At 32.9% G+C, this 27,426-nt stretch overlaps 2 protein-coding genes across 6 annotated transcripts in view; both read left to right on the top strand.

Annotated features, from left to right (window-relative positions):
• The first annotated feature begins 142 nt into the window (after positions 1-142).
• On the top strand, positions 143-22,590 carry LOC123714001 (titin). Of its 5 annotated transcripts, none has more exons than XM_045667978.1 (10): positions 143-301; positions 7,634-7,769; positions 10,145-10,316; positions 15,479-15,641; positions 15,925-16,048; positions 17,337-17,508; positions 18,323-19,264; positions 19,531-20,893; positions 21,146-21,185; positions 21,733-21,967. In XM_045667978.1, exons 1-9 carry the CDS (start codon positions 295-297, stop codon positions 21,178-21,180), a joined length of 3,114 nt encoding a protein of 1,037 aa, XP_045523934.1. In that variant the 5' UTR covers positions 143-294; the 3' UTR covers positions 21,181-21,185; positions 21,733-21,967. The 5 variants fall into 5 exon arrangements, with proteins under 5 accessions (XP_045523934.1, XP_045523935.1, XP_045523937.1 ...); XM_045667979.1 differs by having other exon boundaries at positions 21,827-21,964; XM_045667981.1 differs by lacking the exon at positions 21,146-21,185.
• Positions 22,591-24,369: 1,779 nt separating this feature from the next.
• The window catches only part of LOC123714365 (tyrosine-protein kinase Drl), a 38,794-nt gene continuing 35,737 nt past the window's right edge, over positions 24,370-27,426 (top strand). Inside the window, exon 1 of the mRNA XM_045668597.1 lies at positions 24,370-24,779. Coding sequence (XP_045524553.1) covers positions 24,689-24,779 — 91 coding nt within the window. The 5' untranslated portion in view covers positions 24,370-24,688. The remainder of the gene's footprint in view (positions 24,780-27,426) is intronic.

Here is a 27,426-nt window from a genome sequence, read left to right as displayed (position 1 = left end):
ACTATACAGCAACTGAATATTTGTTAGGGAACAAAAATAATTTGTTTATTTTTTATAGATAATTAAATCCTAATTAAATAGCATTGGATTTAACATGCGTGAATCGAAACGCACGCCTCTCCCAGTCGTGAGAATATCGTGTTCGCTCGGCGCTTCACGGTTGGTTACGATTTGAGTTATCGTGGATTGTGCATGTAGTACGCTTTTGCTACTTACTGGCATAACTCGACGAGTGCGTTTATTTTGTGATAAATAGAGGTGACTGGAACTGTCACTCGAGAAGCCGGCTAAAAAATGACAAGTACGTACTATATTTAATAAATTCTATTTGATCAAGAATTTTCAACGTAAATGTATGTAAAGTAATTTTCAAACATAGTAAAGATATTTAAACATTTATTTAATTTTAATTTTGATACATGGAGGTAGACAAATTTGTACGGACATACTTTCTAACAATTAAACATACCTTCTCATTTATTATGAATTAAAAAGGTGCAAATTTAATGATAATATATTTAAATCAAGGTATTAATCAGACGGCAATACATATTTAAATACATATCAATTATGCTTACTTAACAAAATTAATTTTATTCTGTTTTTTAAATTGTCGATGATTAAAATGACAGTACGTGACACTTCTAGTGCGAAAAAAAAAATAATATTTAATCAAAGACGCGCACTTACGATAAAGGTCAAACGTTTGAAGGTCCCATGTTCCTTGTTACGCAATGGGAAATGGGAATCTCGTGTGTAATTAGTTCTTTGAGAGTTATGATTAATGCCTAATATGTCCCGGAAAATTATTGTGTTTTTTATTTATGAACTTCCGAATTTAGGCACATTTCAAAGAGAAATATTCTAATTAAGCGTTACTTTCAAGCGATTTCAAATCAAAGCCAACATTTATGAACAAAATAATAAGGATAAAATTTAAGAAATTTGTTACATAATTGACACTAGCTATCATAATATTTAACTAACATAATTCGAATTTAAATCTTCGTTGTTTAATCATAATTATTTAAAATATACTTTTATAGTCTTTTATTAAAGTAAGCATGGTCTTTGGTTGAGGTTACATACCAACTGCCTAATCTATTCTCTCGGTACATCGTTTGGAGGCAAAATAAATTTGAAAAGTAAGCAAATATTAGTATTTATGAAACGGGAACTTTTTTCGACACAGACTATATAAAACCTTGTATGATATTTATTCGTCTCTATTAGCCTCTTCAATCAACGCATTTGAGTCACTTTGTATTAAACTGCCAATTGTCGAAAATAGGTTATTAATAAAGTTACAATGAATAAAATTAAATATGATCAAAATATTTATAAAATACGTGACTCGTTTTTAGAATTGATTTGTCTCTTAGCATATTATGTATTATTATTATATAATCATTTCTAGTTTTAAAATTAAAATTCTATGATATTAAAGTCATAATATTACAAGTGAAAATAGCAGAAGAAAACCGATTAAAAATACTTATACAGTGCCGGTACAACACCCTCTGGATCTGTGTTATTATTTTTACGATACTATTATAACGGAACGGACTAAGAGATGCATTTTAATAACTTAATAATATTTGTCTTCATATAAATTCTTTATGAATTAAAAACGTGATGTAAAACATCTCAAGATCAAGGCATATGAATTGATATTATGAATTTATGATAATGCTTGTACGTATTTATAGCATTGGCATGTTTACAATCGTAATAATACAATCTGATAAGAACATGCGTAGGCGCAATTTCAACGTAGGGAATTTTAAACTCGACCGTTTTACGTCTGGAAAATGTTATCCTAAGTGTGCGGAACTTGACCGTAACATCGTTCGGTTGGACACCGAATGCAACATAGAACTTATCTTTTATGGTATTTGCATTAACTCCCATAACAGTGGTGCTTAGCCCTTACTCAATAATGAGTTTTGGTACCGCGTGTACTTGGAAATCAGCGGATATTTAGAGAACTACATCACATTTGCATACCACGAAATCAGCAATGCCAATATTTGAAGTTGCAGAGTAAGGGAGCTGGCATCAGAATTTCGTCCGTCACTTGTCTCTTCTAATGCTCCTTCTTGAGCAAATGTTAATTGTGCATTTAGGAGTTGAGAATCACTCGAACTCTAGGCTGACTGTTTCGTGTAAGAAAAACATGAAAATAAAAAAATATTATATATTTTCTATTGTGGTATGTGTGTAATACAAGCCACAATTATTTAACAGTGTTATAAAACCCTTATACGTTGTCTTCATATTGTGTTTAATATTTGCGTGTATTATTTTATTTATTTATTAACACTTCGTTACACTACAACATAAAAAATTTGAACATAATTAAATCAAAAGGATGGCAACTGGCGGCCTTATCGATTTCGAGCGATCACTTCCAGGCAACCACTGTGAATAAAGAAAAAACATGTATTAAATTACATAAGATAGGCAAGTAGCAAAAATAAATGTTATACACAGTTATAAGACAAAACTTAACAGGAACAAAACAAAAACCAAACTAAACTAAAAAGATGATACATTAAAAATAGAAAGTAAAAAGACACATAAATCACGATAATTTAAGATAACTCCCATGTCAGTTAGTAGTTAGTAAGAAAGTTAGGGATACGATGTGGACATATTATTTAATAAAATATATTTTATTTATGTAGGTCACAGAACAATTATGATGGACAATATGCAAATTAATTTTAAAATAATAATAATTTAAAAGTGATAAATAGAAGTTTAGTCCCTGTGGCACTGGTAAATAGTACCGGAGACCCTGGAGCTGGTGCTTTACTCGCTTGACGAAGAAGAAATTCTGCCAGCATTATAGGTACAATGATATTATAATTATTACTATGGTTAAGAATTTTGTAAATACTAACTCAATCTTTTTAAATTGAATATTTCTCAATAAAGGTATTTTGAAAAAACATTAAATTCTTCACAATGTATATTTACTAGGGAAGAGAAGAACTGGCAATAAAATCTCTTAAATCCCCAGGTTTATTTTAAAATATGTCAGCAACTATATCATGCTCCTTATGACATTTTGTAATAATTATTTATCAAAAAGACAAACAAAATTAATGTCTGGTTAATACGAACAATGTTAAAGCTTTTATTTCCCAATAATCATTTCATACAACGATCTATTTTTATTTCTGTACTATCTGTTCTATCACACAACTGCATTTCAAAGTTCAAAGAACATCCCGTTGCCATGGTAACTGATAAAACAAAAGCATTATACATTCATTGATTTATTTAGTTCAACTCGCTTAACTCCTACCAGACCGGCTGTACCTAAATAGAAAAGGACATTGCACCCGACCGATCCTGCTTCTTAAGTGTCTTATTGGAATACTATTCTGAACCGGCCGAAAGGATATTCTGTATTTATAGTTATATGTATATATATAGGATATTGTATATGTAGGATATTTATAGTTATAGAAAAATATTTGTAAGGAAATTAGGATCATCTATACATTTATTTCTCCTTTAGATTTTGAACATATGATGATGTTTTCAAAAGATTACGATACGCTTAGATTATTTGTGCCAAAGATAATTTGAAGCAAACACAGTCAAAGTTTTCTTACCAAAGGATTTTACAGTATTGTAACAATCACCTCTTTTACATTTTATAATTGTCCAGACAGTCTTAGTTTAACACTTGCTTGTAACTTTCTTAAAACTTCGTAATAAAGTAAATATTTACGCCTCCACTCATTCGTAAATGTAGTCTGTGACTTAATACAAATAATTTACGTTAAACATTTCTCTATCCCGTCCATAATGAAACTCATTCAAACCAAAAACACGTTTAAACACGCACGCACTTTCTTGCGATTGCATTGTCATAATTGTCATTTTGGTAAATTATCTTTTATTGATACTTAATAGCGACTTATTTACATAATTTTATTATCGATTAGATGTTTATTTAATAACAAGTTTTCATTTCAAGATAACGTATTTTTTATACTCATATAAAACTTATTAATTTGATTCAACGCGATAGATATTTTTGCAATACATCCTGATATTCATGTCGCAGCCAACTAGCTTAATTAGCCGTCCCATCAACAGTCTAGGCTCTTAACTAAACAGTGCTGTTTAACGAGCGGCCTGAAAGATATTCAGCCAGTTGATCGAACAGATAGGCAGACAACTTGGATCGATGACGTTTCTTTACTTGCCTAGCCTGTTGACTGTTAATTTATATTTAGTTACAATTTCTGCCACAGTCAAACACGAAACGAAACTCTTTAAACTGTCAATATGGCGTCGGTAAATCACAACTTTGAAGCTATTTTCCAAAGTTTACTGAAAAACAACAAATACAATGGAAGTGTGTAGTGACAATAGTAATGTAACTGCCTCAAGCAATTTAATTTTTAAAGAAATATTTTTTATGTCATATGTTTCATCTCTTTTATTACTGCCATATGGTTACTCTATCGTACGAATGGCCTAAGCATAAGCCAGCCAGTTTTCTAAATTTTGTTACAAATGCTACGGCTAATCTTTCAGGCGGCTAGTTAAACGCTGGCGCTATTTAGTTAAAGGCTAGGCTGTTAATTGAACGGATTATTAAACTAGCCGTCTGCGACAATCACACTGAAGTAAACATTTTGCAATCTTAACCGTACCGTTTCTTCTATCTTTATATTTACAGTGTTTTCGTAGGGATTTAACACTCAATTTACACATAATACATTCTTAACGTTAACAAATGTTTTACGACTATAATTGCTAATAATTGCCTTTTATAAAAACCACACTCACCTAAAAATTTTGTTTGAGAATATAAGTTTTTTTTTTCTAGAAGATATTGATTAAACTATTTTTCGAATTAACTCCATCTTTGAACGGATCAATTAATTAACTTCTTTAAGGGTGAAATGCGAAACCTGTCTGGACCGCGGCTAACCACGATGATGAATCGGTCTGCGCCAGAAAACGCCGTTTTTTAGTACATTATTCCTCTAAACTGATAATTTTTTGTAAGCAGGGTGTGTCCGCTACATTTTAAATTGTGAATAAAAAGTAAAAAACGTATAATATCTACTAATAATGATATTACAGTATGTTATCATAGAAATTGTGCATGTCTATGGTGCGTAAACGTTTGTGGCAGATGGCCAGTTGCCTATAGAATGCTAAAATGGTTAATTGTCGAAATATATAAAGCATTATCGATCTAATAAATTTAATCAATTGACATTTAGATCCAGGAAATATTGTTATCATTTCACGTATAAAACGATATTTGGTTTATATTATATAGTATATATATATATATATATATTATATTATATAGTATGTATATAGAATAATATTATGATTTAAACGCTATTTTAAATCTCATCACTTGGTCCCGTCCCATGGTGATTGAAGATCTTTCTATTTAATCATAGATTTAAGATATCATATTCTCGTTTATTATTAATGAGATCTTGTTAAAATATAGTTCACTCTTTATTTAAACAATAAATACTTTTTTAATACTTCAGTGACAATTTATAAAATCGTATATACAAATCTCACGTGAAATTTTGTTTCAGTTGCATATCTTACAAATTATCTGACGTCACAACTAGTTTTATTTGAAAATTTATTTCGGTCGCGCTATTTTAGAATTGAAAGCGGAATGTATGTACTGTATAATGTGTCTAGGGAACTTGGAGCCATGTATAGGCCCACGGGACACAATTCACATTGCAGCTAATACAGAATTCAAGTAGCAAAGCCGTCTAGGAAAATCAGTGTTTCGTTAATATTTAGCATTATTAGAATTCGATAAGCAATAAAATAAACGAAAACTTTTGTAATTTTATTTTGGTATCGAATTTAGTTCAAGCATTGAACTCGCGATTTTTGGGCGCAACTTATCAGCAGTATTTCGCTACACTTTTTGTCCCATCTGTAGCCTTTCTAAAAAATTTATGTAACATACATAATTTTTAATAATAAAACAATTAATTGGTCAGTTAAGATAGGTACTTAAATAATAGGTTTGCGTCAGAACGTACTAGGAAGTAACAGTAAGTAAAAGTTCAAAACACAATGAAAAACCGATATTCAAATTCCAAATGATTTTTATAAATTTTCGAATAACAATGAAATTGACCCCTGTGGGGCGTGAGCTCCAACGTTGGGAAACACTGTTTCAGAAAATATCTTTCAAATCATCAAAAAAAATTCAATTTCCACTACACTAAAACGGCTCATTAAGATTTTTAACGATTTTTAATAATTTAATCTTATTAAAAATTAAACAAAATTTGACGTATAAAAATGAATAATAGTAAAACAATATATAATCCATGTAAATAATAATTTGAATTGATTTCCATTACCAAGAATTGTCTTTGCTATAACCAAAGAAGATTGCACTACTTATATTTTTCATAAGCCCTGGTGCGTAGTACCGCGTTACTGTATTATATTTTCTCAATGGATTTAGGATTAGAAACGCAACAGAAGCGCCAAGACACGTGTTCATATTTTTAGTACGCTGGTGATACGTCACCAGTGGGAGTGTATTGCGCATTTCCTTAGATATCTCACAAACTGAAAAACAACAGCAAATTAAATTTATATTCCGGCATATCTACGTCGTTGGCATAGAATTAGAAATTACTTAGGGTTATCTTCATGGACAGGACTTACCTCGAACTATAGCTCTCGTATCCCAAAGTCAAATCCGTTAATACGTAAGTAGTATATACAATTGGCTTGGCTCTACGTCTAAACCAATTATAGGCTGTGAAATTTAAAAGTTAAGCGCAGTTTTTAGATCTGGGCCACAGATTATTGTATCAGTTATTTGTTTGTTATATATAGGTCATATAGGCAAGGGTGATCAGCCTCCTGTGCCTGCCGCACGCCGTCGACTTTTTGGGTCTAAGGCAAGCCGGTTTTCTCACGATGTTTTCTTCACAATTCGATCAAATATTAAATGCTGACATTAAAGAAAGTCCATTGGTGCACAGCCGGGGTTGAACCTACAACCTCAGGGATTAGAGTCGTACACTGAAGCCACTAGACTAACACTGCTCATGTTCTGCTTCTGAGGGGATGACCTCACTGACAACACTAATACCTTTTCGAGCTGCTCGATCCCTTGGCGATGCGTAGAGATGTGGCGTCACCCTGCATCTTCAACCGCATTTACCATGGATAGTGTTCAGAGTTGTTCGGATAATAACTGCCACTAAGTTAAGAATTTTCCCCCTTATCTTCTCGCGGCCATCGATCCACAACGGAGCGTTATTTGAAGCAGATTTTGTCGCGCACCACCACTATGTGGAACCAGCTTCCTACTGAAGTAATTCCTAAATTTAAAATTCCTGCATGAAATAAGTGTAGGTACAAATTCTTCAAAGGCCAGCAACGCACTCGTCACCTCTCTGGCTTTGGGTGTCTATGAGTGGCCTTGCTGGTGGTATTACTTAATATCATGTGAGCCTCCTGCCCGTTTGTCTTGTCCCTGTTGCATAAAAAATGTGTCATGGAAACAGACTTATTTTCCTATAAACAAAAATTACTATTGACGTTATATATGTTACTATAACCGTTAAATAATTGCCATTTTTTACAGATCGAGCATGGGTTACGCTAGCCACAAACGACTCGTATGGCTTAGGAGCTCTCGTCCTGGCGCATTCGTTACGGCGAGTTGGCTCTGCCTATCCAGCCGTTGTACTCATCACACCTTCAGTAACCGATGCTATGAGGTAGGATTACAAGTTGTAGGTACTGTAACCTACCGCAAATCCTCAAGTACTCTTTGTTAAAAAGTATAAACTCCATGAGGCCAAAGGAGGTTCTATAGGTTACCCTTACTAGTCTGGCCATAAATACTGTTACATTGAAACTTTTATTTTTTTCTATTACATATTATGAATCTGGAACACGTATATTATTTTTAAAACTTCCTGTTCATTATCAAATTACAATAGTTAAATTCAAGCGATCACTGCAATCCTATATTCTTTAACCGTAACTTTAACGTGTCCAATTCAAAATAATTAGAGTTGAAAGAAAAAAGTTTATTTAACAGTATTTATGGCCAGACTAGTTATATATCTCGACTTACCCAAGATAAGCCATCATAATTTCAAAATAACAACGAAACAATCGTTTTCATTGTGATCGTCGAGATGTCTACCAAGTAAGTCTCGGACATACGATCGCATCTAAGGGCTTCGGGCTTGTTCACATACTATATTTTTCAAAGAAGATTCAGTATGAAGTTGTGTTATATACCCGGCTTACAATCAAATAATAATAATACTCTTTATACATATATAGCTGTGGGCTGTGGTTTTACAAAGATAACTTTTAGGTTAAAGTATTAATTTTCCTACTAAAATAGAAAAATAATTATTGTTTACATTTACGTAGTAAATTGTAGTGTAGTTGGTTAAACCAAATAGACCTCGGAACTGGACCTTCATAACGTTTCAAATAATTTTAATCTGCGCTGTTTAATAATAATAATGCGCTGGTTATTTTTATACACGGAAGTTTCTTTACATTTGTGAATTTGTTAGAGGAAGTTTTGTTAAGTTCAAACAGTGGCAAGTGGACAACAACAAAAGTCTTTCCCCTAATAAAGACTGTAAGTGTTAGTGAACTTATGTGAAGTTTTATTAGTTAAATAGGTTATTTGTCAGATAGACTAGATTGTAATTTATATTTTATATTTTTAAAAAATATTTTAAAAATTTTATATTTTTAAAAAATCCGCGGAACATTTTTTATTGTTCTATTTGAGATCTATAAAAAATAAATAGATTTATTTTGTTAAAAATCAACAAAGTAATGGCAACAGAAGGTATTGCTATAGGACAATATTATTTAAAAATACAACTGTTCAGTATAACTCGTATTATCATAATATCGTAAAATAATTACACTACACTGTACGGAAGAGATTCGCAAAATCCTTGAAGACAAAATAAAATCTTAGTTATATCATCATGGATGTCTGGATTAGAAACCAAATAAACAATTTCCCGAATGTATTTTTATTACGGATATAAAAATTATTACTAATAAACATGTATGTTGAATTTTATTAAATTTATTCTCTCCTAATTTCGTATTTATTATTTTAGCGTGTGATTAACTTTATGAAAAGTGAGGAAATTTTACAATTTATTTATTAAATTTTTCCTTGTATTTATTTTTCAGAGTAATATAATTTAAATGATATAATACATTTGAAAAACACTGTGGGTTATATTAATGTTAATAATTAAAATGTCATAGGTGAATGTAAAGTTAAATCGCGTGTTTTATAATGATTGCTAAAAAGCATTCGAAACGTCAACTTATAAAATAATTAAATTAATTCGAATTTAAATTCGCTAACGAGGTTATATATACATAAATTTCGTTTCTGTTTCGTGTTTAAAGTATGCTTCAATAAATAAAATAAATACGTTGCGTAGGCTATTGGTGTATCAAGTGAATTTTTTTAGAATTTATGGTTTAAGCATGTAAGTGCGTGCTCCTATTTCACCATGCCTCCTGCTGTTTTAAATTTAATTTTATTATTATTTATTACTTAAGATGTCATGTGGAACATGGTGTAATGGTTGCAGCTCCTTACAAACGTTGTGTAAAACAAAAAAAACTTGGCGATTAAAAAGTGTGGCGGAGTGTTTATTGCCAGTTCTTCTCTCTTCTATGCCCTTGATTTGAGAACTGGCAGTAAATGTAAAATTAGAAGTATTTAATGTATAAATTATCTTTTTTGACGTCCATAAGTGTACATTGTGTTACCTATATGAATAAATGATTTTTGACTTTGACTTTGAGGCTCCAGATGAATTTACTTAAGTGTGAAGCGAAAATTTTGAATCAAATCGGAAGTCCTGGATTGGGCCCTTTACCATACTCTACATACATATGACTGGGCATTAACGTGATTAACGTGAAATTATAAAACGTGTTTGTCAAAAGATTATTTGGGGTTCTTCTCAGTTCCTTCTTAATACATAATCGTGCAACTATCTATGTCCTAATCTGATCATAGAAGAAGAATACTTCTTAAGTAACTCGTCCAAATGTTTTAGCTCATAGAAAATCCATTGTCATACAGGGAGCGTCTTAGCGCAGTATTTGAGGTGGTAACTGTTGACGTGCTGGACTCCCAGGATGCAGCTCACCTGGCTCTACTGAAGAGGCCAGAGCTGGGTATCACCTTCACTAAGATACACTGTTGGAATCTAACCCAGTACGAAAAATGCGTCTTCCTCGATGCTGATATACTGGTAAGATTTTGTTTTACTTGAGGTAAAGTATGAATCATTAATGGTTTTAATTTATCTTGTGTATACGTTGTTTCACGAATTACTTATGTTAAAGCCCCATTTTCCACCTAGGTATATAATGTCAATTTTATAATAAACCATTTAATAACCAGTAATTTGGCTTAGTTAGTAGCGTAAAGAAATCTGCTGTAGAATTTTTTTCGTTGCAAAAAATTCAACAATGGTATGCTCCTGGAAGATAAAAATAAATGTACTAGGTTAGTGGGTCACATTTTAAATGTTACAAAAGTTATTTTTAATACATGCTGCGACACAAATCAGTCAAAAGATTCTTAAAAACATGTATTATTAGTACACTATATTTAAAAAAATACATTTAGCAATTTATTAAAAAAATTTTGCTATTAACGCTTAATAAGCTTATATTAAATTCATCTAAGAACTTTATTAATCTGAAAAAGAAAAGATTTAAAAACTTTTGTAATAAATATTAAACTAAAAGGTTTTCTGACAGTTCTTAGAGTAGTGTATTATCTGTGCTGAAAGATTAATATAATAGATGATAGAGTTACGATTTTTTAGCGATTGGTTTGTGGACGCAAATTAGGCTTGAATATTAGTTCAATAGGATCTATGGTGAATGTATTTAATTTCAAAAGGAAGACGAAGGAGTTTCATCGTAGATATTATATATTAAAAATAACAATAATTTTGTTTTTATTGCATTTTTACAGTCATAATAAAATAACATAATAATAAAATTCGTAGTTATAATTTTTAACTCAGACAGATATTTGCCCCATCTTCTAGATCGTACCCTGAAATATCTAGACCAATCAATTTAGGATCGAAGGCATAAAGCTATTTCTAATTTTCACAAAGTCAATGTTAGCGAAACACGAGACATCGCCCCAAATATTTTTTCTAATCATTGGACGCGTTCCAAATCACAAATTCCTGTTCCTAGCCATTAAAATGTCAAACACGTCGTCAAGTGTTTAACGTTTTTATTCCTTTACAAATATTTAATTTACATCTGTCATTTCTATATTAATATTTATTTGAGAACGCGAAAGTTGATCAGAGCAGTAAATAGCGATCTTGATGGTTTATTCGGCCACTGGTCGGCAATCTTGTAATCCAAAATTGTAATAAGAGTTTTTCAAAAGCCGCTATTTAAATGAAATTCATTCTTTGTGTAATTCATTTATTTTCTTATGCTTTTGTATCGCTTTGTAGTTCATGAACCGTGATTTAGCTGTGAGTTTTAAGTTTTTATTTTATTTTAGATTAAGTTTGGTAATTGTATAATTTATAGTGTTACTAGCAATTTTATTTTTGTTGATTTTGTTATGCACTTCTTGCAATTTACCCTTAGTATTTATTTATTTTTTAGTTTTTCCTCCTAACTAGGAAGATATCCCTTGCTACGGGCGGCGTTATGGCTCTGGTTTTTATTATTAATGTAACGAAGTTTAAATAAAACGAAATTGTCTAACTTTGTTTAAAAGTAGCACTCCACTCTTTGGCAAGTAAACATTAGTTTGACGTTTATTAATGATCATCAGTATATATTCTATGACAAATATTTTGAGAATGAGCCGCGTGCGGTTTGCCGACTCATGTCATATATCAGACAGATTCGTGTTTAGAAGAGACTGTATGGCATATGATATCAGTATCATAATCATCAATCTCTTTTGGTTTTGGTCCATTTCTGGACGCAGGCTTCCTCCATTTTCCTCCAGCCAAGCTAACCTCCTTGATGATGTCGTCAGTCCACTTAATCGGTAGGCGGCCACGCGGTCTTTTGTTCTGCCGAGGTCTCCATTAAGGGAGCCTCCTGGTCCATCAGTTTTTGTCCATGCGCGCTATGTGGCCTGCCTACTGCCATTTAGTTGTTGCGACAATTCTTACTAGCTTGCTCAAGCCTGTCTTTTCACGAATCGCCTAATTTGGTACGCGAGCTGTATTGAATATACTATTATATATTGTACATAATGTATTGTATTATAACAGTAACATTATTCTATATTAAATATACTTCAGCGATACTAACGACTTAATAAGAAATAACAAATTTATGTTATTAATAAGACAATAGTTAGTTTAAAAATGAAAATAAATCAAAGGCACTACAACATTTTTAGGTCTGGGCCTTAGATTTCTGTAACTGTTTCATCATCATTTGACAATCTAATAGGCAAGTAGGTGATCAGCCTCCTGTGCCTGACGTACGTCGACTGTTTGTGTCTAAGGCAAGCCGGTTTCCTCGGTTCCTTCACCGTTCCAGCGAATTAAACTCCATTGGTGCACAGCCGGTGATCAAACCTAACATCTCAGGGATGAGAGTCGCACGCAGAAGCCACTAGACCAACACTGCTCATTGCAACATGACGATGATATGAGAATTAAAAATAGCCTATATAACGTACACCGGAACATGGGCCATAATAATAATATATTTTTAATATACGTATATAGTCATTTATATAAATATTATGCATTTTAAAGTCTGGGTATAGAACAACTATGCAGACGTTAAGAATTTCAACTTAGCAGTAATTTAATGAAAATACTATTCAATAAATGAACGAACAGAATCCATTGAGCAAGGTACTTAGTTTTTATCGCAGGTTATTATGTCAAATGAAGTTCCGATAAAAGTATAATCGATAAATATTTTGAGAATATCACGTTTAGTGTGGAAGGTATTTTCGTGTATGTTTGGCCTTGAGAAACATATAGATAATGTTGTCTCCGATCGCTGGATTAATCCCTGAAATACAATTTAAAAATTGTATTGAGTAAATAGTCAAACAAACACACACAGACACACCAATATTAAGTACATATTATATTTCTGTAGGGTAATTCTTTGTTGGTTTTGTAATGTTCATACATGTATAAAGCCGGCTACGTCAATATTTTTTTTTATAAATTATGTATTTTTAATCTTTGAAATGACTTAATCGTATGCGCCGGCGTACACTTAATTATATATTAAAGTGTACGGCGAAAATATTTAATAAATATTGAATATTGATCCAGTGAACTTCGTATCACATGTATTTCTGTAAAATGTGGTCAAACCTTACAACCAATTTTACACGTTTTTTTTAATTCTGGAACAGGTCTTTTTTCAAATTTACGAACCTAAAATTATTCGACAACCAAGTGACATTATATTTCTAGAAACATGTGTTTTTCTAACCCAATGAATTGAAGCTAGAATTGTATTGGAAAATTGAATTATAAAGCTAATGCTTTTTTTGTTTTGTTTATCTTTTAAACCTACCCTGAACTTCCTCATATCAAGATCAAAATAGCCAATTCGGTTCACACATTCCTGGATTGTATAATTTTATATAGTCTATAATATAACAGGTTTATTGTCCAATGGATTTTATATGTCCCTAGCCATAACTCATCACATACATACAAATTAATTTGAATGATTTCACAAAATGCTACATAAATTGCACATTGATACAGTGTAACTGATAGCGATACTGTAAACTTTCGAGATACTTTTGCGAAATAAACACATATACTGCCATTTGTTTTATCTAAATTAATTAAAATTATTATTTGTATATTGTGTTTTATATATTGTTATTTATTGTATTCAGCAGTGTTGGCCTAGTGGCTTCAGCGTGAGACTCTCATCCCTGAGGTCGTAGGTTCGATCCCCGGCTGTGCACAAATGGACTTTCTTTCTATGTGCGCATTTAACAATCGCTAGAACGGTGAAGGAAAACATCGTGAGGAAATTGTTTCACCTTAAACCCAAAAATTCGACGGCGTGAGAGGCACAGGAGGCTGATCACCTACTTGCCTATTAGATTGAATTATCATGAAACATATTCAGAAATCTGAGGCCAAGACGTAAGGCAGTAGCGCCACTGATATTTTCAAAACATTTATAGTAAACACATGGTTCTTTGCAGACGCAAATAGATAATAATGAAAAAAAATATGTCTTTATTCATTTTAAGTACAATTGCATTACAATGTTGAAGATTTGGGAACCCTTTTAAGTAAATAATACCTGTGTCAGGGTTTCCAGCTCTTTTATAACAAGCTTAATTATACATTCCTTAAAATATTTAATTTATATATAATTTAGTTACATCTTTTATTTTATTTATTTTTGTTATTGATTAATAACTGTTATCAACACGCTTGAGTGCATAAGGGAGTGTATGAGTGCAAAGGTGTGAGTGAGTCAGTGAGCGAATGAATAAAGTCTGTAACTAAATACTAGGCCTCTGAAGAAGTCCTAACTCTGCGTAGGGTATGTTCATAAGTCAGTCCTTTGTCGTATTTTAGATTGTAGACGGTGATCGGGTAGATGTTAAGCCGCCTATTTAATTTATTATAGACATAGTCTTCCTGCATATCGCGTCTGGCGAAGTCAGTCCTTACGGTCGACCGACGACAACACCCCTATTTCTTTTTAAGAAGAGCCTACTATCAAATGGTAGCGCTCTGTGTGATTTTAAAATTAGACTCAGGACATACAGCTTCCTAACGCAAAGTAATTGGCTGAGATGATAAAGCTCTTCCGATGAGTATCTATGGGACTGTCGAATTGTCAATCTCCAATGTATTAATGAACGACTTGATTCTCTGAATCTAGACATTTTGTCTCTACGCGTATTCTACAAAGTGTACTATGGAGAGTGTTCTGAAGACTTGTTTGGTTTGATACCGTCTGCCTCGTTTCCGTAGGATTTCATCCGCATAAGCTTGACGGCGTGGAAGTCTTCCACGATCCGCTTCACTAGACATTGTCTTTCGCAAACTCGTACTCTGTTAAACCTTCCCTGGAGATACGACCTCCAATTGTTTAAAATAGACAATACTCTTTAATCAAAGGCCGCACCCACTAAAATAGGTGTCCATAGGCTGTGATTATCTTTTTCCAATCTATTCTATAAAAAATAAATGTATCGGCACCTATATAAAAGAATTAATCTTCGCTCAGCTTCTGTCTGAATAGGCTTACCTCTTCAGTTTCTAGTGAACAATAAATAAATTTCAAATTTCAAAAAAGTTGCTACTTGCTCCATGCAGTAACAACGTTTACGAAAGATTTATTTTCATACAAACTGTGGACTCTATTGAATACTTAATCTTTCACTTTGTTTGGTTTACAGGTAGTTCAGAATTGTGACGAATTGTTTGAGAGAGAGGAGCTTTCCGCAGCCCCTGACGTCGGCTGGCCCGACTGCTTCAACTCTGGTGTGTTTGTCTTCACACCCTCAGCAGACACATTTAGTAGACTGATTAAATTTGCACAGGAACGAGGGAGCTTTGATGGTAATAACTCTTATACGTTAATCCTGTGTATCGTTATTAATAAACATTACTATGTATGGTATAGTTAGGTTTTATGAATAAATAACAATTTCCTGTAATTTTGCATAATGCGACCAAACATTGATAATTTTTGTAGGAATTACGTTTTTTTAAACCAAATTACATTCATTTTTAATCAGGGATAAGTGATGACTACGAGTACATCGACGACGGCATTAATCTTAATTGAAATCTCAAATACCTTTCTTGGTTTGTATTTAATAATAAAAACTGTTTTTTCTAGGCGGCGACCAAGGTCTACTTAATTCATTTTTCTCCGACTGGTCCTCTGACAACAACAAACGACTTCCATTTCTCTACAACGTCACGTCGGCCGCTTTTTACTCATACCTGCCCGCGTTGAAACAGTAAGTATCTCTTATCTCTAATATGTGATTACAGAATTTCTACACCAGTGTTCATCAAATAAAATAAAAAGAAAACATATATTAAAATAGATGTTATTATTTTTTGTATGTAACTTGGAGATATTTTATCTATATTATATATACGTATAAAAAACCTATTAATGCAAATATAGCGTTGTAGTCACGGGGAGCATGCCCATCTTATCTAAAGATACTGAATTTATATTATTCGGGCGGCGTCATGTTCATCCTAATTGTGAACAAACCCGTCTCTATGGGTAAGATTCCAAACCGAGATTCAGCGCAAAGTATGATTCCCAAACGTAATTGATTTGACATATTAGCCTGGCCAGGCGACTGCTGTAAGTAGTTGGACAAATTTCTATAATCAATGAAAAAAGATGTCAGATACGCAAAAACTCTATAGGTCCAATAATAAGATTACTTAGCAGCTTCTGTTTGGCTAAATATTCTTATGCTATCCCTTGCAGAATCAAATACACAGCTCACTTTCACATGGGAATCTATACTGCGATTGTAGATGTCTAGTGTAACCTTTTAACACGGTGGTTGAACCTTTTCATACGTTGACCTCATGAACTTGATTCTCAGGAGATAACGAACTTGTTTCTATTTCATTTTTTACGTTAAATTATACCCATTAACGGAAAGTAATAAAATCCAGGAAGATTTGTCTAGTGAGGTTATGTATTTCATATTAAAATGGCAATTTGATGGACATCTCACTTCCGCATACGGTATACTCGTAATATAATATATATGTATATAATAGGACTGGGAAATCCTTTTCTGGTCCTTTTCTATTATCAGTTTTAATGACGGCTGATATTTTTGAAATTAAAACCGAGTATTGTACAATGTACATATATAATGCTGAAAGAAATTGTTATTTAGTATAGAATTTATATTACTCAAACATTATATTTAAAAAAATCAGTGGCGCTACAACCTTTTTAGGTATGAGCAAGATTTCTGTATCTGTTTCATGATCATTTGTTAATCTAATAGGCAAGTAGGTGATCAGCCTTCTGTGCCTGTCGCACGCTGTCGACTTTTTGGGTCTAATGCAAGCCGGTTTCCTTCACCGTTCGAGCGACTACCGGGCCGGGCATCGAACCTACGACTTGGGATGAGAGTCGCACGCTCAAGCAACAACCAACCAACATATTTTTTATATAACTATTATATTATTCACAAAATAGTATTTTACCTAAAACACATTATGCGTTAAGTTTACGTAAGTAAAGTTCTCTTTTATAAATTTCAGCTTTGGGCAGAATTTGAAAATCATCCACTTCATCGGGCCAGCCAAGCCTTGGCTTCAACATTATAACTTTGAATCTCAAAGCGTAGATGCTCCAGAGCACTTGAAAGGTTTCTTACAAGTGTGGTGGAATCTCTTTACTTCCCAAGTTCATAATCAGCTAGACGAAGCAATGGTAAGATATATATATTATTTTAAATTTTATGTATTGTTTTGCTGATTAAAAATACGCCGTTTCAATAATCACGAAAGATTAATGAAACAATTTATAACTCCAACAAGTGGGTAGTTAAGTTTCCATATATTATTCATACCTTTACATAAGTTATACCTCTTGATCTCAAAATAGAATCTAAAAATATATTGCTTCTTGTAATACGAGATATCTTGACATCGTTTCCAATAAGTCTCAATTACATTTCTGTATCAATTGCCACAACGTAAAGTGATCTCTTATTGAAACCGCAATTTCTTGATCTTACACCACAATGTCGATGTCTTTTTGCCATTCCAATATAATAAATCCATTAACATTCAACCGTTTGATCTGAACACACAATGTTTTCTAAGCATTTCCAAATGGATTCTAGTGAAGAGGTGAGAAATACAATAGTGATTGATTCCCTTTTTTTAGGCTGTGTAAATATTCTTTTTCTTTGCGCTTAGTTTGCCATACGATATTTTCCTAAAATACTAACATTCTCTTACTCACCTGATTTGTTCATTTGCACGAATTAGTTAGTTTTTAGGTTGTGGACGGTGTTAGTATTTTGGCGAAAATATCACCGTTTCCTAAACGCACAAATAAATTATCGAGTTTTGATAAAAATTAATTAAATTTTAATTAATTTACACTGTGTGTTTGGGATATGGTTATTTTTTTGCAATATTTCACTAATCACAGCTTGAATTAAGCTTATGCACTACTTTACTTGCGCGAGCTTTTTTCAAGTACGCATGCAACTTGTTTGTTTACTTTTAATTGATAGGGTAATCTAGAACAACCTTCGGAGAGTCCAAGAGATGTTGAAGACGTAAGCGACCTTCTACCAGATGTTGAACAAAGATTAAACTATGCCACATATGACCCAGTTCCTGACCCTACATCTGAATTTCCATGGCATCATCCTGATAAGCAAACGGAAGAAAGAGAGTCACTAGATTTACATGTACAAGAAATTATTGATCCATGGGACTTCTATCGGGGAAACATTCCGCCAATACCAGAACAGTCCAAAATGTCCAGTGAAAATACTCCAGACCTTAATGAAGTGAGAAGAATTGCGTGGGAGCAAACAAATTATCCTATTCAAGGACATACTAATGAAAATAATAATTACGATCACCACATTCATCATCATAAACCTTTTAACACCAATAATCATGATAACTATCATGAATCTAACAATACCAATACAGATCACCATTTTGCACATCAATCAGATAATTTTCACGTTACACAAAACATCCACAATCATTATGTAGAACCAATTCATAATAGAAGTAAAGATTATTACAATACAAACCAAGAGCCTCAAGTCGATCATATACCAAAATCTATTTACACAGAAAACAACGACTATACTCATAAATCAATAAAAACCATTACTGACATACCATCGGTTAATCATCACGTCTATTGTGTTCATATGGATCATCAAAAGCCAACCCAAAAATTATCAAAGAAAGAAGATAATTGCTTAAATGGTGAAGTACCTGAGAAAGACGATGTAAATGAAGATATCTTACCAAGGCATCCATATGATGGTTATTACTTAAGACACCAAGTGACAATAGATTCGCGAGGAAAAAAGCTATGTTCTCATGAAATACCGCCTAGTTCTCCTTCTCCACCACCTGAGAGTCTAGATGAATATGAAGATACGATCATTCCAACAGAAAATGGTTTTTATATGGAAGCAGAAGATGAAGTAAGTTATTTTTAAGAAATTTGTAAACTCCTTGGTATGTAGAGTATGTAATTCGCTCCGTTGTCCAAGTTATTCTTTCTCCTATATCTGATTCTGTACTGTATATTTGATAGAATTTGACACGCTTTCTCGCATGTTTAATCTAATTGCACGGAAGTAGATAGTGCATAAAACCTCACTGTTTTATTAAAAACCTTAATTTATATTTCAATGTTTAAGTAATTGATGAAATATTTCCGTTTAGTGACTATTATTAATTTTTTCAGACTGGCGTAGCTGGAAACTTAGCGCGAGTTCAGCCTGGCGTACCATTGCAGCGTGAAGCGTTAGATGAATTGTCACGTCGTCAGGGCTGGGAGTCTGGTAATATTGACTACATGGGCGCCGACTCTTTTGCAAATATTTGGGCGAAGATTTCACAAACTTTGAGTGGAGGAACTACGAAACAGTCTTCGCCTCCTAAAGATTCTCCTTCGGTAGTAGAGGCACAAGAGCCAGTACGAGACTTAGCTGAAAAAGTGGCATCTGTATCTCTGGACGAATCAAATGATATACCGGTACCTGCAAGAGAAGCTGCTACTGCTGCAGGTAACACGGGTGAACCTATTTCAGAATCTATACCAAACATCCAAGTAAATATTCCTGAAAGTAGTCCTGAATCCGTCCTAAGTTTAGAATGTAAAACTAGTAAAGTTTCTGAAACCGATGAAAAGACCGAAACATCAGTACCTAAAGTTACAGTGCCTGATGTGGAACAATCAGTAGATATAAGTTCTACTGAAATACCTCTTGAAAATGTACCTGTTGTTGTTCCTCAAACGGAAATTTCTGATACATCCAATATACCTTCAGAACCACTTGTTTCCTTAGAGCCGCATGACACACTCGTGGAACCCTCCTCTCAAGTGCATGCTATTGATACCAAAAATGATATTCCTAAAATAGATGTGCAACAGTCTACCGAAGTGCATGTTCCGGAAACTGCACCTGCAGTAGAAACTGCACCTGTAGCAGAAGCTGCACCTGTAGCAGAAACTGCACTTGTAGCAGAAACTGTATCAATTGCACTAGCTGAATCACCAGATAGCCCAAAGCATGAAACTGAATTGCATGAATCTAAAGTGGTACCAGATAATCTTAATGACAAAAAAGACGAATCGAATGCTGCGACCGATGTAACTGATATCGAAACTGAATCACATGAATCCCTCCCAGAACCAGAATTATCTGTAGAGCCTGCATCTGAACCTGCATTAGGGCCTGCATCTAAACCTGCACTAGGGCCTGCATCTGAACCTGCATTAGGGCCTGCATCTTTACCTTTGCCTACTGAGACTGAAAAGAGTGAATCAAAACCTGAAATTACTGAACCACTAGTGGAACAAGTAATGGCAGCACCTAAAGCTGACGAATCTGAGTTAGTTGAATCATCAGAAATCCTGTCTGATATTCCTGCATTAGATCCTAAACCAGTGACTCCTGTCCAAGAGAAGCCGGATACTGACTCCGTGCCTGAAATCCCGCAACAGGAAAAATCTTCCGAGATAACGGAAAAGTCTGTTTCCGACAGTCCCCCGTTAGCTAATACTCCATCTACGGAAGAAGTACCTAGTGTCCCAGCGGCCAAATGTGAGTACAAACATGTATCGCGCCAACTAAGGCTAATTGAACGGCTTTGCACTCAATTCACACCGAGTTTAATTTTGCAGTTTTCATATTCTAAACTAATTTATTCGTTTTCATTGTTTCTTGGATGTTGTAAAAAATTCCCCTAACACATCCATGGAAACGTGATTTTTTTTCTTTTGTGCCGTTTTGTGCTTTTGGATTTGTTACCTTTACTGAGCATTCGTTTCAAAATTACGTTATTATTTCACCCAGCTCTCGAGGAGGCAGCCCAAGAGACGCGGCTTTGATACAGGTAATAACTTATTGCACTTGGACCCAACACAACTTTGCAATTTCATATTCCATTTCTCCCACACATATCACTAGCCTAAAATATTTGCAACATTCAATTAATGAAAACGTCATTAAATATAAATTCACCCGTCCTTGAAATCACTTTAGATCTACGTAAATTTGACAGATGTTGGGTAGCGTCCAAGTGAGTGCAATATGTAGGAGCGGTCAACGTCATACGTTCTAATTTTGACAAACATTTAAAATATTCGTAAGCATATCAAGTCGAAATTAAATATTTCCTGGATTACGATGACGTTGTGCTTAGTTTTAGTTCACTGTATATTATTAATCTATTTTAGTTTGTTTTTGATTTTGCTTCCCATTTTCACTATGCAAGGAAGTTATGGCGAAAAGGTAGAATCCGTACAATCTTTATAATTCAATGCATTTGATCTTCATAATTTCCTTGTGGCGTCTGTCTTAACCAGCTGACTATTTCTCTCCATTAATATGCTTGCATTCGAATTAACAACGTGGCTATGTTTTCCCTCGACTTGTTCCAGGCCCTAACCGAGCTTGCTCTCTAATGTGACCGCCATACTAACGACACGTCTAACTGAAAGAGAGAATAAAGGCGGGAATAAATTGGTTGTGTAGTGGAGGAGCGCCGCAGGCCGGCGGCCAAACTGCAGCTGAAGCCTCCATCTGCCGCCGACCCCCTGCCTACACCTGACAGCGAGTTTGAAGATGCCGCATCCCTAGCACAGTCCATCATTGCCAGCGAATTGCGTACTCCAACAGTCACCTCCGCCTCACCACCCGCTGATCCCGTTTCTCCACAACCGCAAGCACAACAAGAACGACTCGATGTCAAAAAACCTGACGTTCCTACGCCACCAGTAGGCGCTGTGTCTCTGTCACAAATTGGTGTCAAACCTAAAACAAAGCCTACCACAGCCGCTCAAATAGAATCGTCGGTATCTGAAAATATTAAGTCTGAACCACCCAAGAAGAAAGTTGTTAAGAAAGTAGTCAAGAAAGACAGTGCCTCTAGTGGTGAAGCGCCAGTTCCTCCTCCGCGAAAGAAAGAAAAGAAACCCAAAGAAAAATAAATGCTCACGACACGCTTAAAGTTCCTCAGTGCCATAACGTATCTAGCCTTATGTATATGTTTTATGTATTGTGTATTTAATTTTGTGTAACGTAATACTTTATCATAGATTTATTAATCGAACGACACGTCCATAATTTAATAATTTTTATACGATTTTACTGTGCAATTTTATTTAACAATGATTTATATTAATTGGTACCTAATTTTTAAGTTGATAACTGTAACCAAAGTAAAAAACATGTTTATAAACGTTATTTATTAATTCTACAAAATTTTCTACATTATATTAATATATTTTGAAAGAATATTTTTACTTATTTTAAACCTTCAGGATAAAATCTTTTTAATACAGTTGCTCAAAAAGTGGCGTATTGCAGGGACGTATATCGTTCGGGATGTGGGCTATTTCACATTCGTGCTATTTCTTTACTGTTTCGCACTCGTGCGTTCTCTTTCCCAACTGTCAATACAAAGTTTATTAAAAAGAAAAACCGACCACATACATGGTTTTAACAAAACAAAAAAAAACATAGAAGTTTTTATGATTCATGCAAATATTTCTAAAAAAAGCTACTAATTTGTTTCAATATCAGATTTAATGATTTGATTCAATGAGTTAGGTTAGGTTTCATCCCATTAAACTTCATTTCATATCAATAAAAAATTCTACTGAAGACTTGGCTATATGGGCATAGTTCCTTTTGCCTACCCAGAATGATTGAAGAGAACAAAAAAAATGTCTGCTTATATTCTTTTACGGTTGGCGGCATTTCCCAAAAATGTTCTTGCGAGTTTAGTTGTTTGTTGCACAAAATGAGTAATTTCGACGATATTTTATTTGAATCAACACCACCGAAACTCAGTATAATTGCACAAAATGCTTCGGAGAACAGATAAAATTTTACAGGAAAAGTCAAAAGTCGAATTTATTGCGTGGAGTAAAGAGAAAAAAGCAAACAGTTTTATTAAATTGCTTCATTTATTCGCAACTGTATTAAAAATAGTTGTTCGGTACATGTGCGGAACCGTCATTGTAATTTGTTCCGACTGTCAACCCTCACCAGCCTGGCAGATCACAGGTTTTCCGCACTCGTAATGAAATAAACTAAACAACTAGCTTCCCCCGCGAACTTCGTTTCTCCTTAATGTGGTTTTAGTTAGCCTTAATACCGTGACACGAAAGAATAATTTCACTGTATTATCGTCACTATAATTTGAATTTGATTTACACTTCGGTCTATGTAACACGTGGTTGGCTATACTAACACCAAAAATTAAAAAAAGTAGAAATAATTGAATTTCACGGTATTTCGTTTACTACAAAATAAATTTAATTTATACACTTGGTAATCATATTGTAGCTTAGATGACACGTTGGTCGGTTTACCATAGCAGTGCCATCTATTGATTACTTACTCAATCCAGTCGAAAAGTATCGACATCTGTTAGAATCTTTTGGAGTTACAGATAATTGTGACTGTCAATTAATTAAAGACAAATAATTTGCAATAAAATAAGATCGCGACTATAATTAAAGATCTAAGCTATCCTATCACTTAAGTTGGACCAGACTGCTCACGGTGTGCCAATTTAATTTAAAATCGGTTAAGTAGTTTAGGAGTCCATCGCGGACAAACATCGTGACAGGAGATTTATATATATTGAGATAAACAATTAATAATCTAAAAAAAAGTGTCACTATAGTGTTTTTTGGTGTGTCAATGTTGCAGTGCCATCTAACGATCCAACATTTAAACTTTAAAAAACTTCTTATATTATTGGCTTGATGTAGTTTAAGCATGGATACATAGATGGCAGTAAATATACGGAGAATCTGTGCTATCCTCAGACAGCCTTGGATATTGCAAAGTATTAATATTCTTCATGAAATTTTAAGGAAACAGTTATTTCAATTGACAACATTTGGAATAAAAACATGATTAATTTAAATATAATTATAAAGGCTACATTACTTCTTTACTTATGTCGGTTGTCATTTTATATGTTTACTGTCAGTGTCAATCCAGTGCTGCATTTGTACAAGCAAAAATAGAATTTTTACCATTTAGTTTAGTTTTGATCACGCTTTACTGTGGTGGTGTCGGTTTGAAACTGTAATTCAGCATTTCATTTCAATTGTTTACAATCGTAATTTCTTGATTTTGAGTAGTTTAAAGGTTTGCTTTAATAAATCTGTGGACTTTCTACATAAAACAGTGCAATTTAGGTCTTTGTATCGTTATTGTATTGTAATTTTTACGTTAATCGAGTGTATGAGAATCTTGAATCGTTGAGATCAGAGAACGCAATGTTGGACGGTGTTTGAAAATGTGAATCAAAATGTGCCGATGATTCTTTCATTCGAATCTAAAGGACCTTGTTCTGATTGAAAGACATTACCGAAAATGAGGTTTTTGGCGTTTCTTCTAGTGCTTCCAGCATGTTTTGCACATCTCAACGTCTATCTTAGTAGTGCAGAAGTATTGAGATTATTGGGTAAGTAATAAAATATTGAATTATTAAGGAATTGCAGATACCATATATCTCATAATATTATGCTTATAACAATTTAAAACTTATTTAATCATAAAAATTACACAACCTTCTGTTTGAATCTATGTCCATGCTATAGCCTATCAATATATAAATAATGGAAATAATAATATATCTATCTAAATACCATTGTTAAACTTACCTTTATTTATTTACCTTTGTCACTTAAGCTATTTTAATATAGTATGTAATAGTAAAAGAAGATTTTGTCCAGTTATTAATTCAGTTGATTTATTTTATGCTATTCTAATGACATACAATTACATTAACATTACAAAATTAATTATGGGACTGCTTAGGTTTTGAAACTTAATTTTAAAATTTGACATTATAACATGTGTCACATGAACTGAGCTACTGCATTATATTTTTAAATTTGTAATACAATCTTATATTTTTTATGTTAAATCAATATTTATTTTTCTTAAAAAGGCAATGTAGTTGAATTTATTTAACCAATCATATATATTAACATCCAGTTATCATTGGCAAGGTATGATAATGTTGATATCAGTTGATAAAGATGATTTAGGATTAAATATTGTATCAGTCTTTATAAAAGAGGATGAACCATTGAAACATGTTTTATGATTACCTCTTTAATTAAACTACATTTATTAAATACTGGATTAATTTGTTTTTCATTATGTATCTTGAATTGCTGCGTTAGGTTAGTTCTAGACCACTATACAAGAATCAGAGTTTTTATTAAATTAATTTCTCAAATATACAGACAAAAATCTTTTCATTACCATTGATTATAGAATCTGATATAATTTATATTTGGAACCCACTATAATTCTTTAGTTTCAAATACAATTTTAAATAGAAAAACAAATGCATAAAACCTTTAATAGAAAAATAGTCCTTACATTAACACACTCTAATGTTACAAAGTTCCTATGTTACTTTTTTTTATAAAATACTCCCAAGGGCAGTCATCACAGTCCATAGAAAGCCTTTAAAACAATGTATGATATTTAACCTATTTAAGTAAAATAGCCTTAGTAATCAATTTGATAGAGTTGGAGTCCATAATTCTATATGATAAAATGGTTTTGTAAAAGAGAATTAAATTGCACAATAAAATATACAGCATAAAAAGTATTAAAAAAAGTTCTATCACCCAATGTTAATCCTAATTATATTTCACGCCAATTTTTGTCGTAAAGGCGCCGATCTTTATCTATGGTCTGGTCTTAGTTTCCCGTTTTTATTATTCGAAGGTGACAAAATAAGCTTTTCTCAAAATGCGTCGTGTGGTGAGCTATTAAGCGTTTAGTTCGACGATTTTTGACCTTATGTCTGCTGAGAAAGGCCTAAAATGGATTAAAATATATTAATAGGATTAGTATGAGCTTACATTTCGTTTTGATATATTCACAAGACGTTAGAAGAATATTTGTTTAACAATGTTGAATATAAATTAATTATATTATAAAACAAGCAATGTTTATTTATAACGTATTTATGAATACATTATCGGCAATAAATTTACGGAACTATTTTTGAATTCAGTAATAAGTTTAAATAGTTAATATGATAAGTTTTTTTTTAATAAAATATTCGCAAATGTAATCCATATTTATTTTCTGTAGTTATTTGATTGATTTGATATTTTATTCTGGAACGTTCCTTTTAAAGTTACTAATCATAATCTTAAAAATGTCTTTGAACACATATTTGCTAGATTCGCGTCCAAATGTATATATTAGCGGCCTTATTATTTTCTTCTATTTGAATTCGTTAACGTTAAAACAAAAAGGGGTATTTTATTATATGTATCAATAATGCAAACGTAACAAATATTTTTTACAAATGTTGCCCGTTACATCACCCTTTGACGTTAAATTAAAAACGCAGAGAATAGGTAAAACTTACGAGCAGGTATCATTCGTTTTTTGTCGCCTTTGACAAACATATATCTCTGTCACAATGGCCATCTGCCCTTTTGTTTAAATTTGAATCTATTCAACTACTATGGGGAACTACGAGTTAAAACTCGTCAACAATGACTGCTCCACTTACAGAGTCCTTTACTACTTCAATTGTCGTTATAAATCTTTCTTAATGACATTATACATTTAACTTTTAAACTAAAGATTTGTAAGTAAACATTCTTTACAGTTCTGTCTGTGTATATTATTGAAATACGAATAAATCGCCTGGACATTAAACTCTAAGCTTAAGATAATTTTTGTTGCAATTTTTGTCCTCTTCTTTCTTAGTTTGAATACAGTATAACTTTGCGTTAATTTTTACTATAGAAAAAGTTTCATGTTAGTCCTAGTTAGGCCACATATCTCATATAATAATCCTAATCACTTAAACAAATACTGAAATTGATACGGGATACGGGAATAAGATGCGAGGGCATTCCTACAATCCGTTTCAGTGTATGGTTTCTGATAACAAAAACTTATTATGTTCATTAGAAATTTTAACTTAATAGAATTGTTTTGTAAAGCTTTTGAGAAAACCCTTTGTAAGCGGAACTAATGAATGATATAAGACTTTGGCTAACGATTCGAAAAAACTCCTTTTTAGGTCGTAAATTGGATCTAAATGACATCTCCATACTTATATAATA

Source organism: Pieris brassicae, chromosome 9 (genome assembly GCF_905147105.1).
Source record: "Pieris brassicae chromosome 9, ilPieBrab1.1, whole genome shotgun sequence".
Classification (NCBI taxonomy): Eukaryota; Metazoa; Arthropoda; class Insecta; order Lepidoptera; family Pieridae; genus Pieris; species Pieris brassicae.
This window is presented reverse-complemented; position numbering and strand designations above follow the sequence as displayed.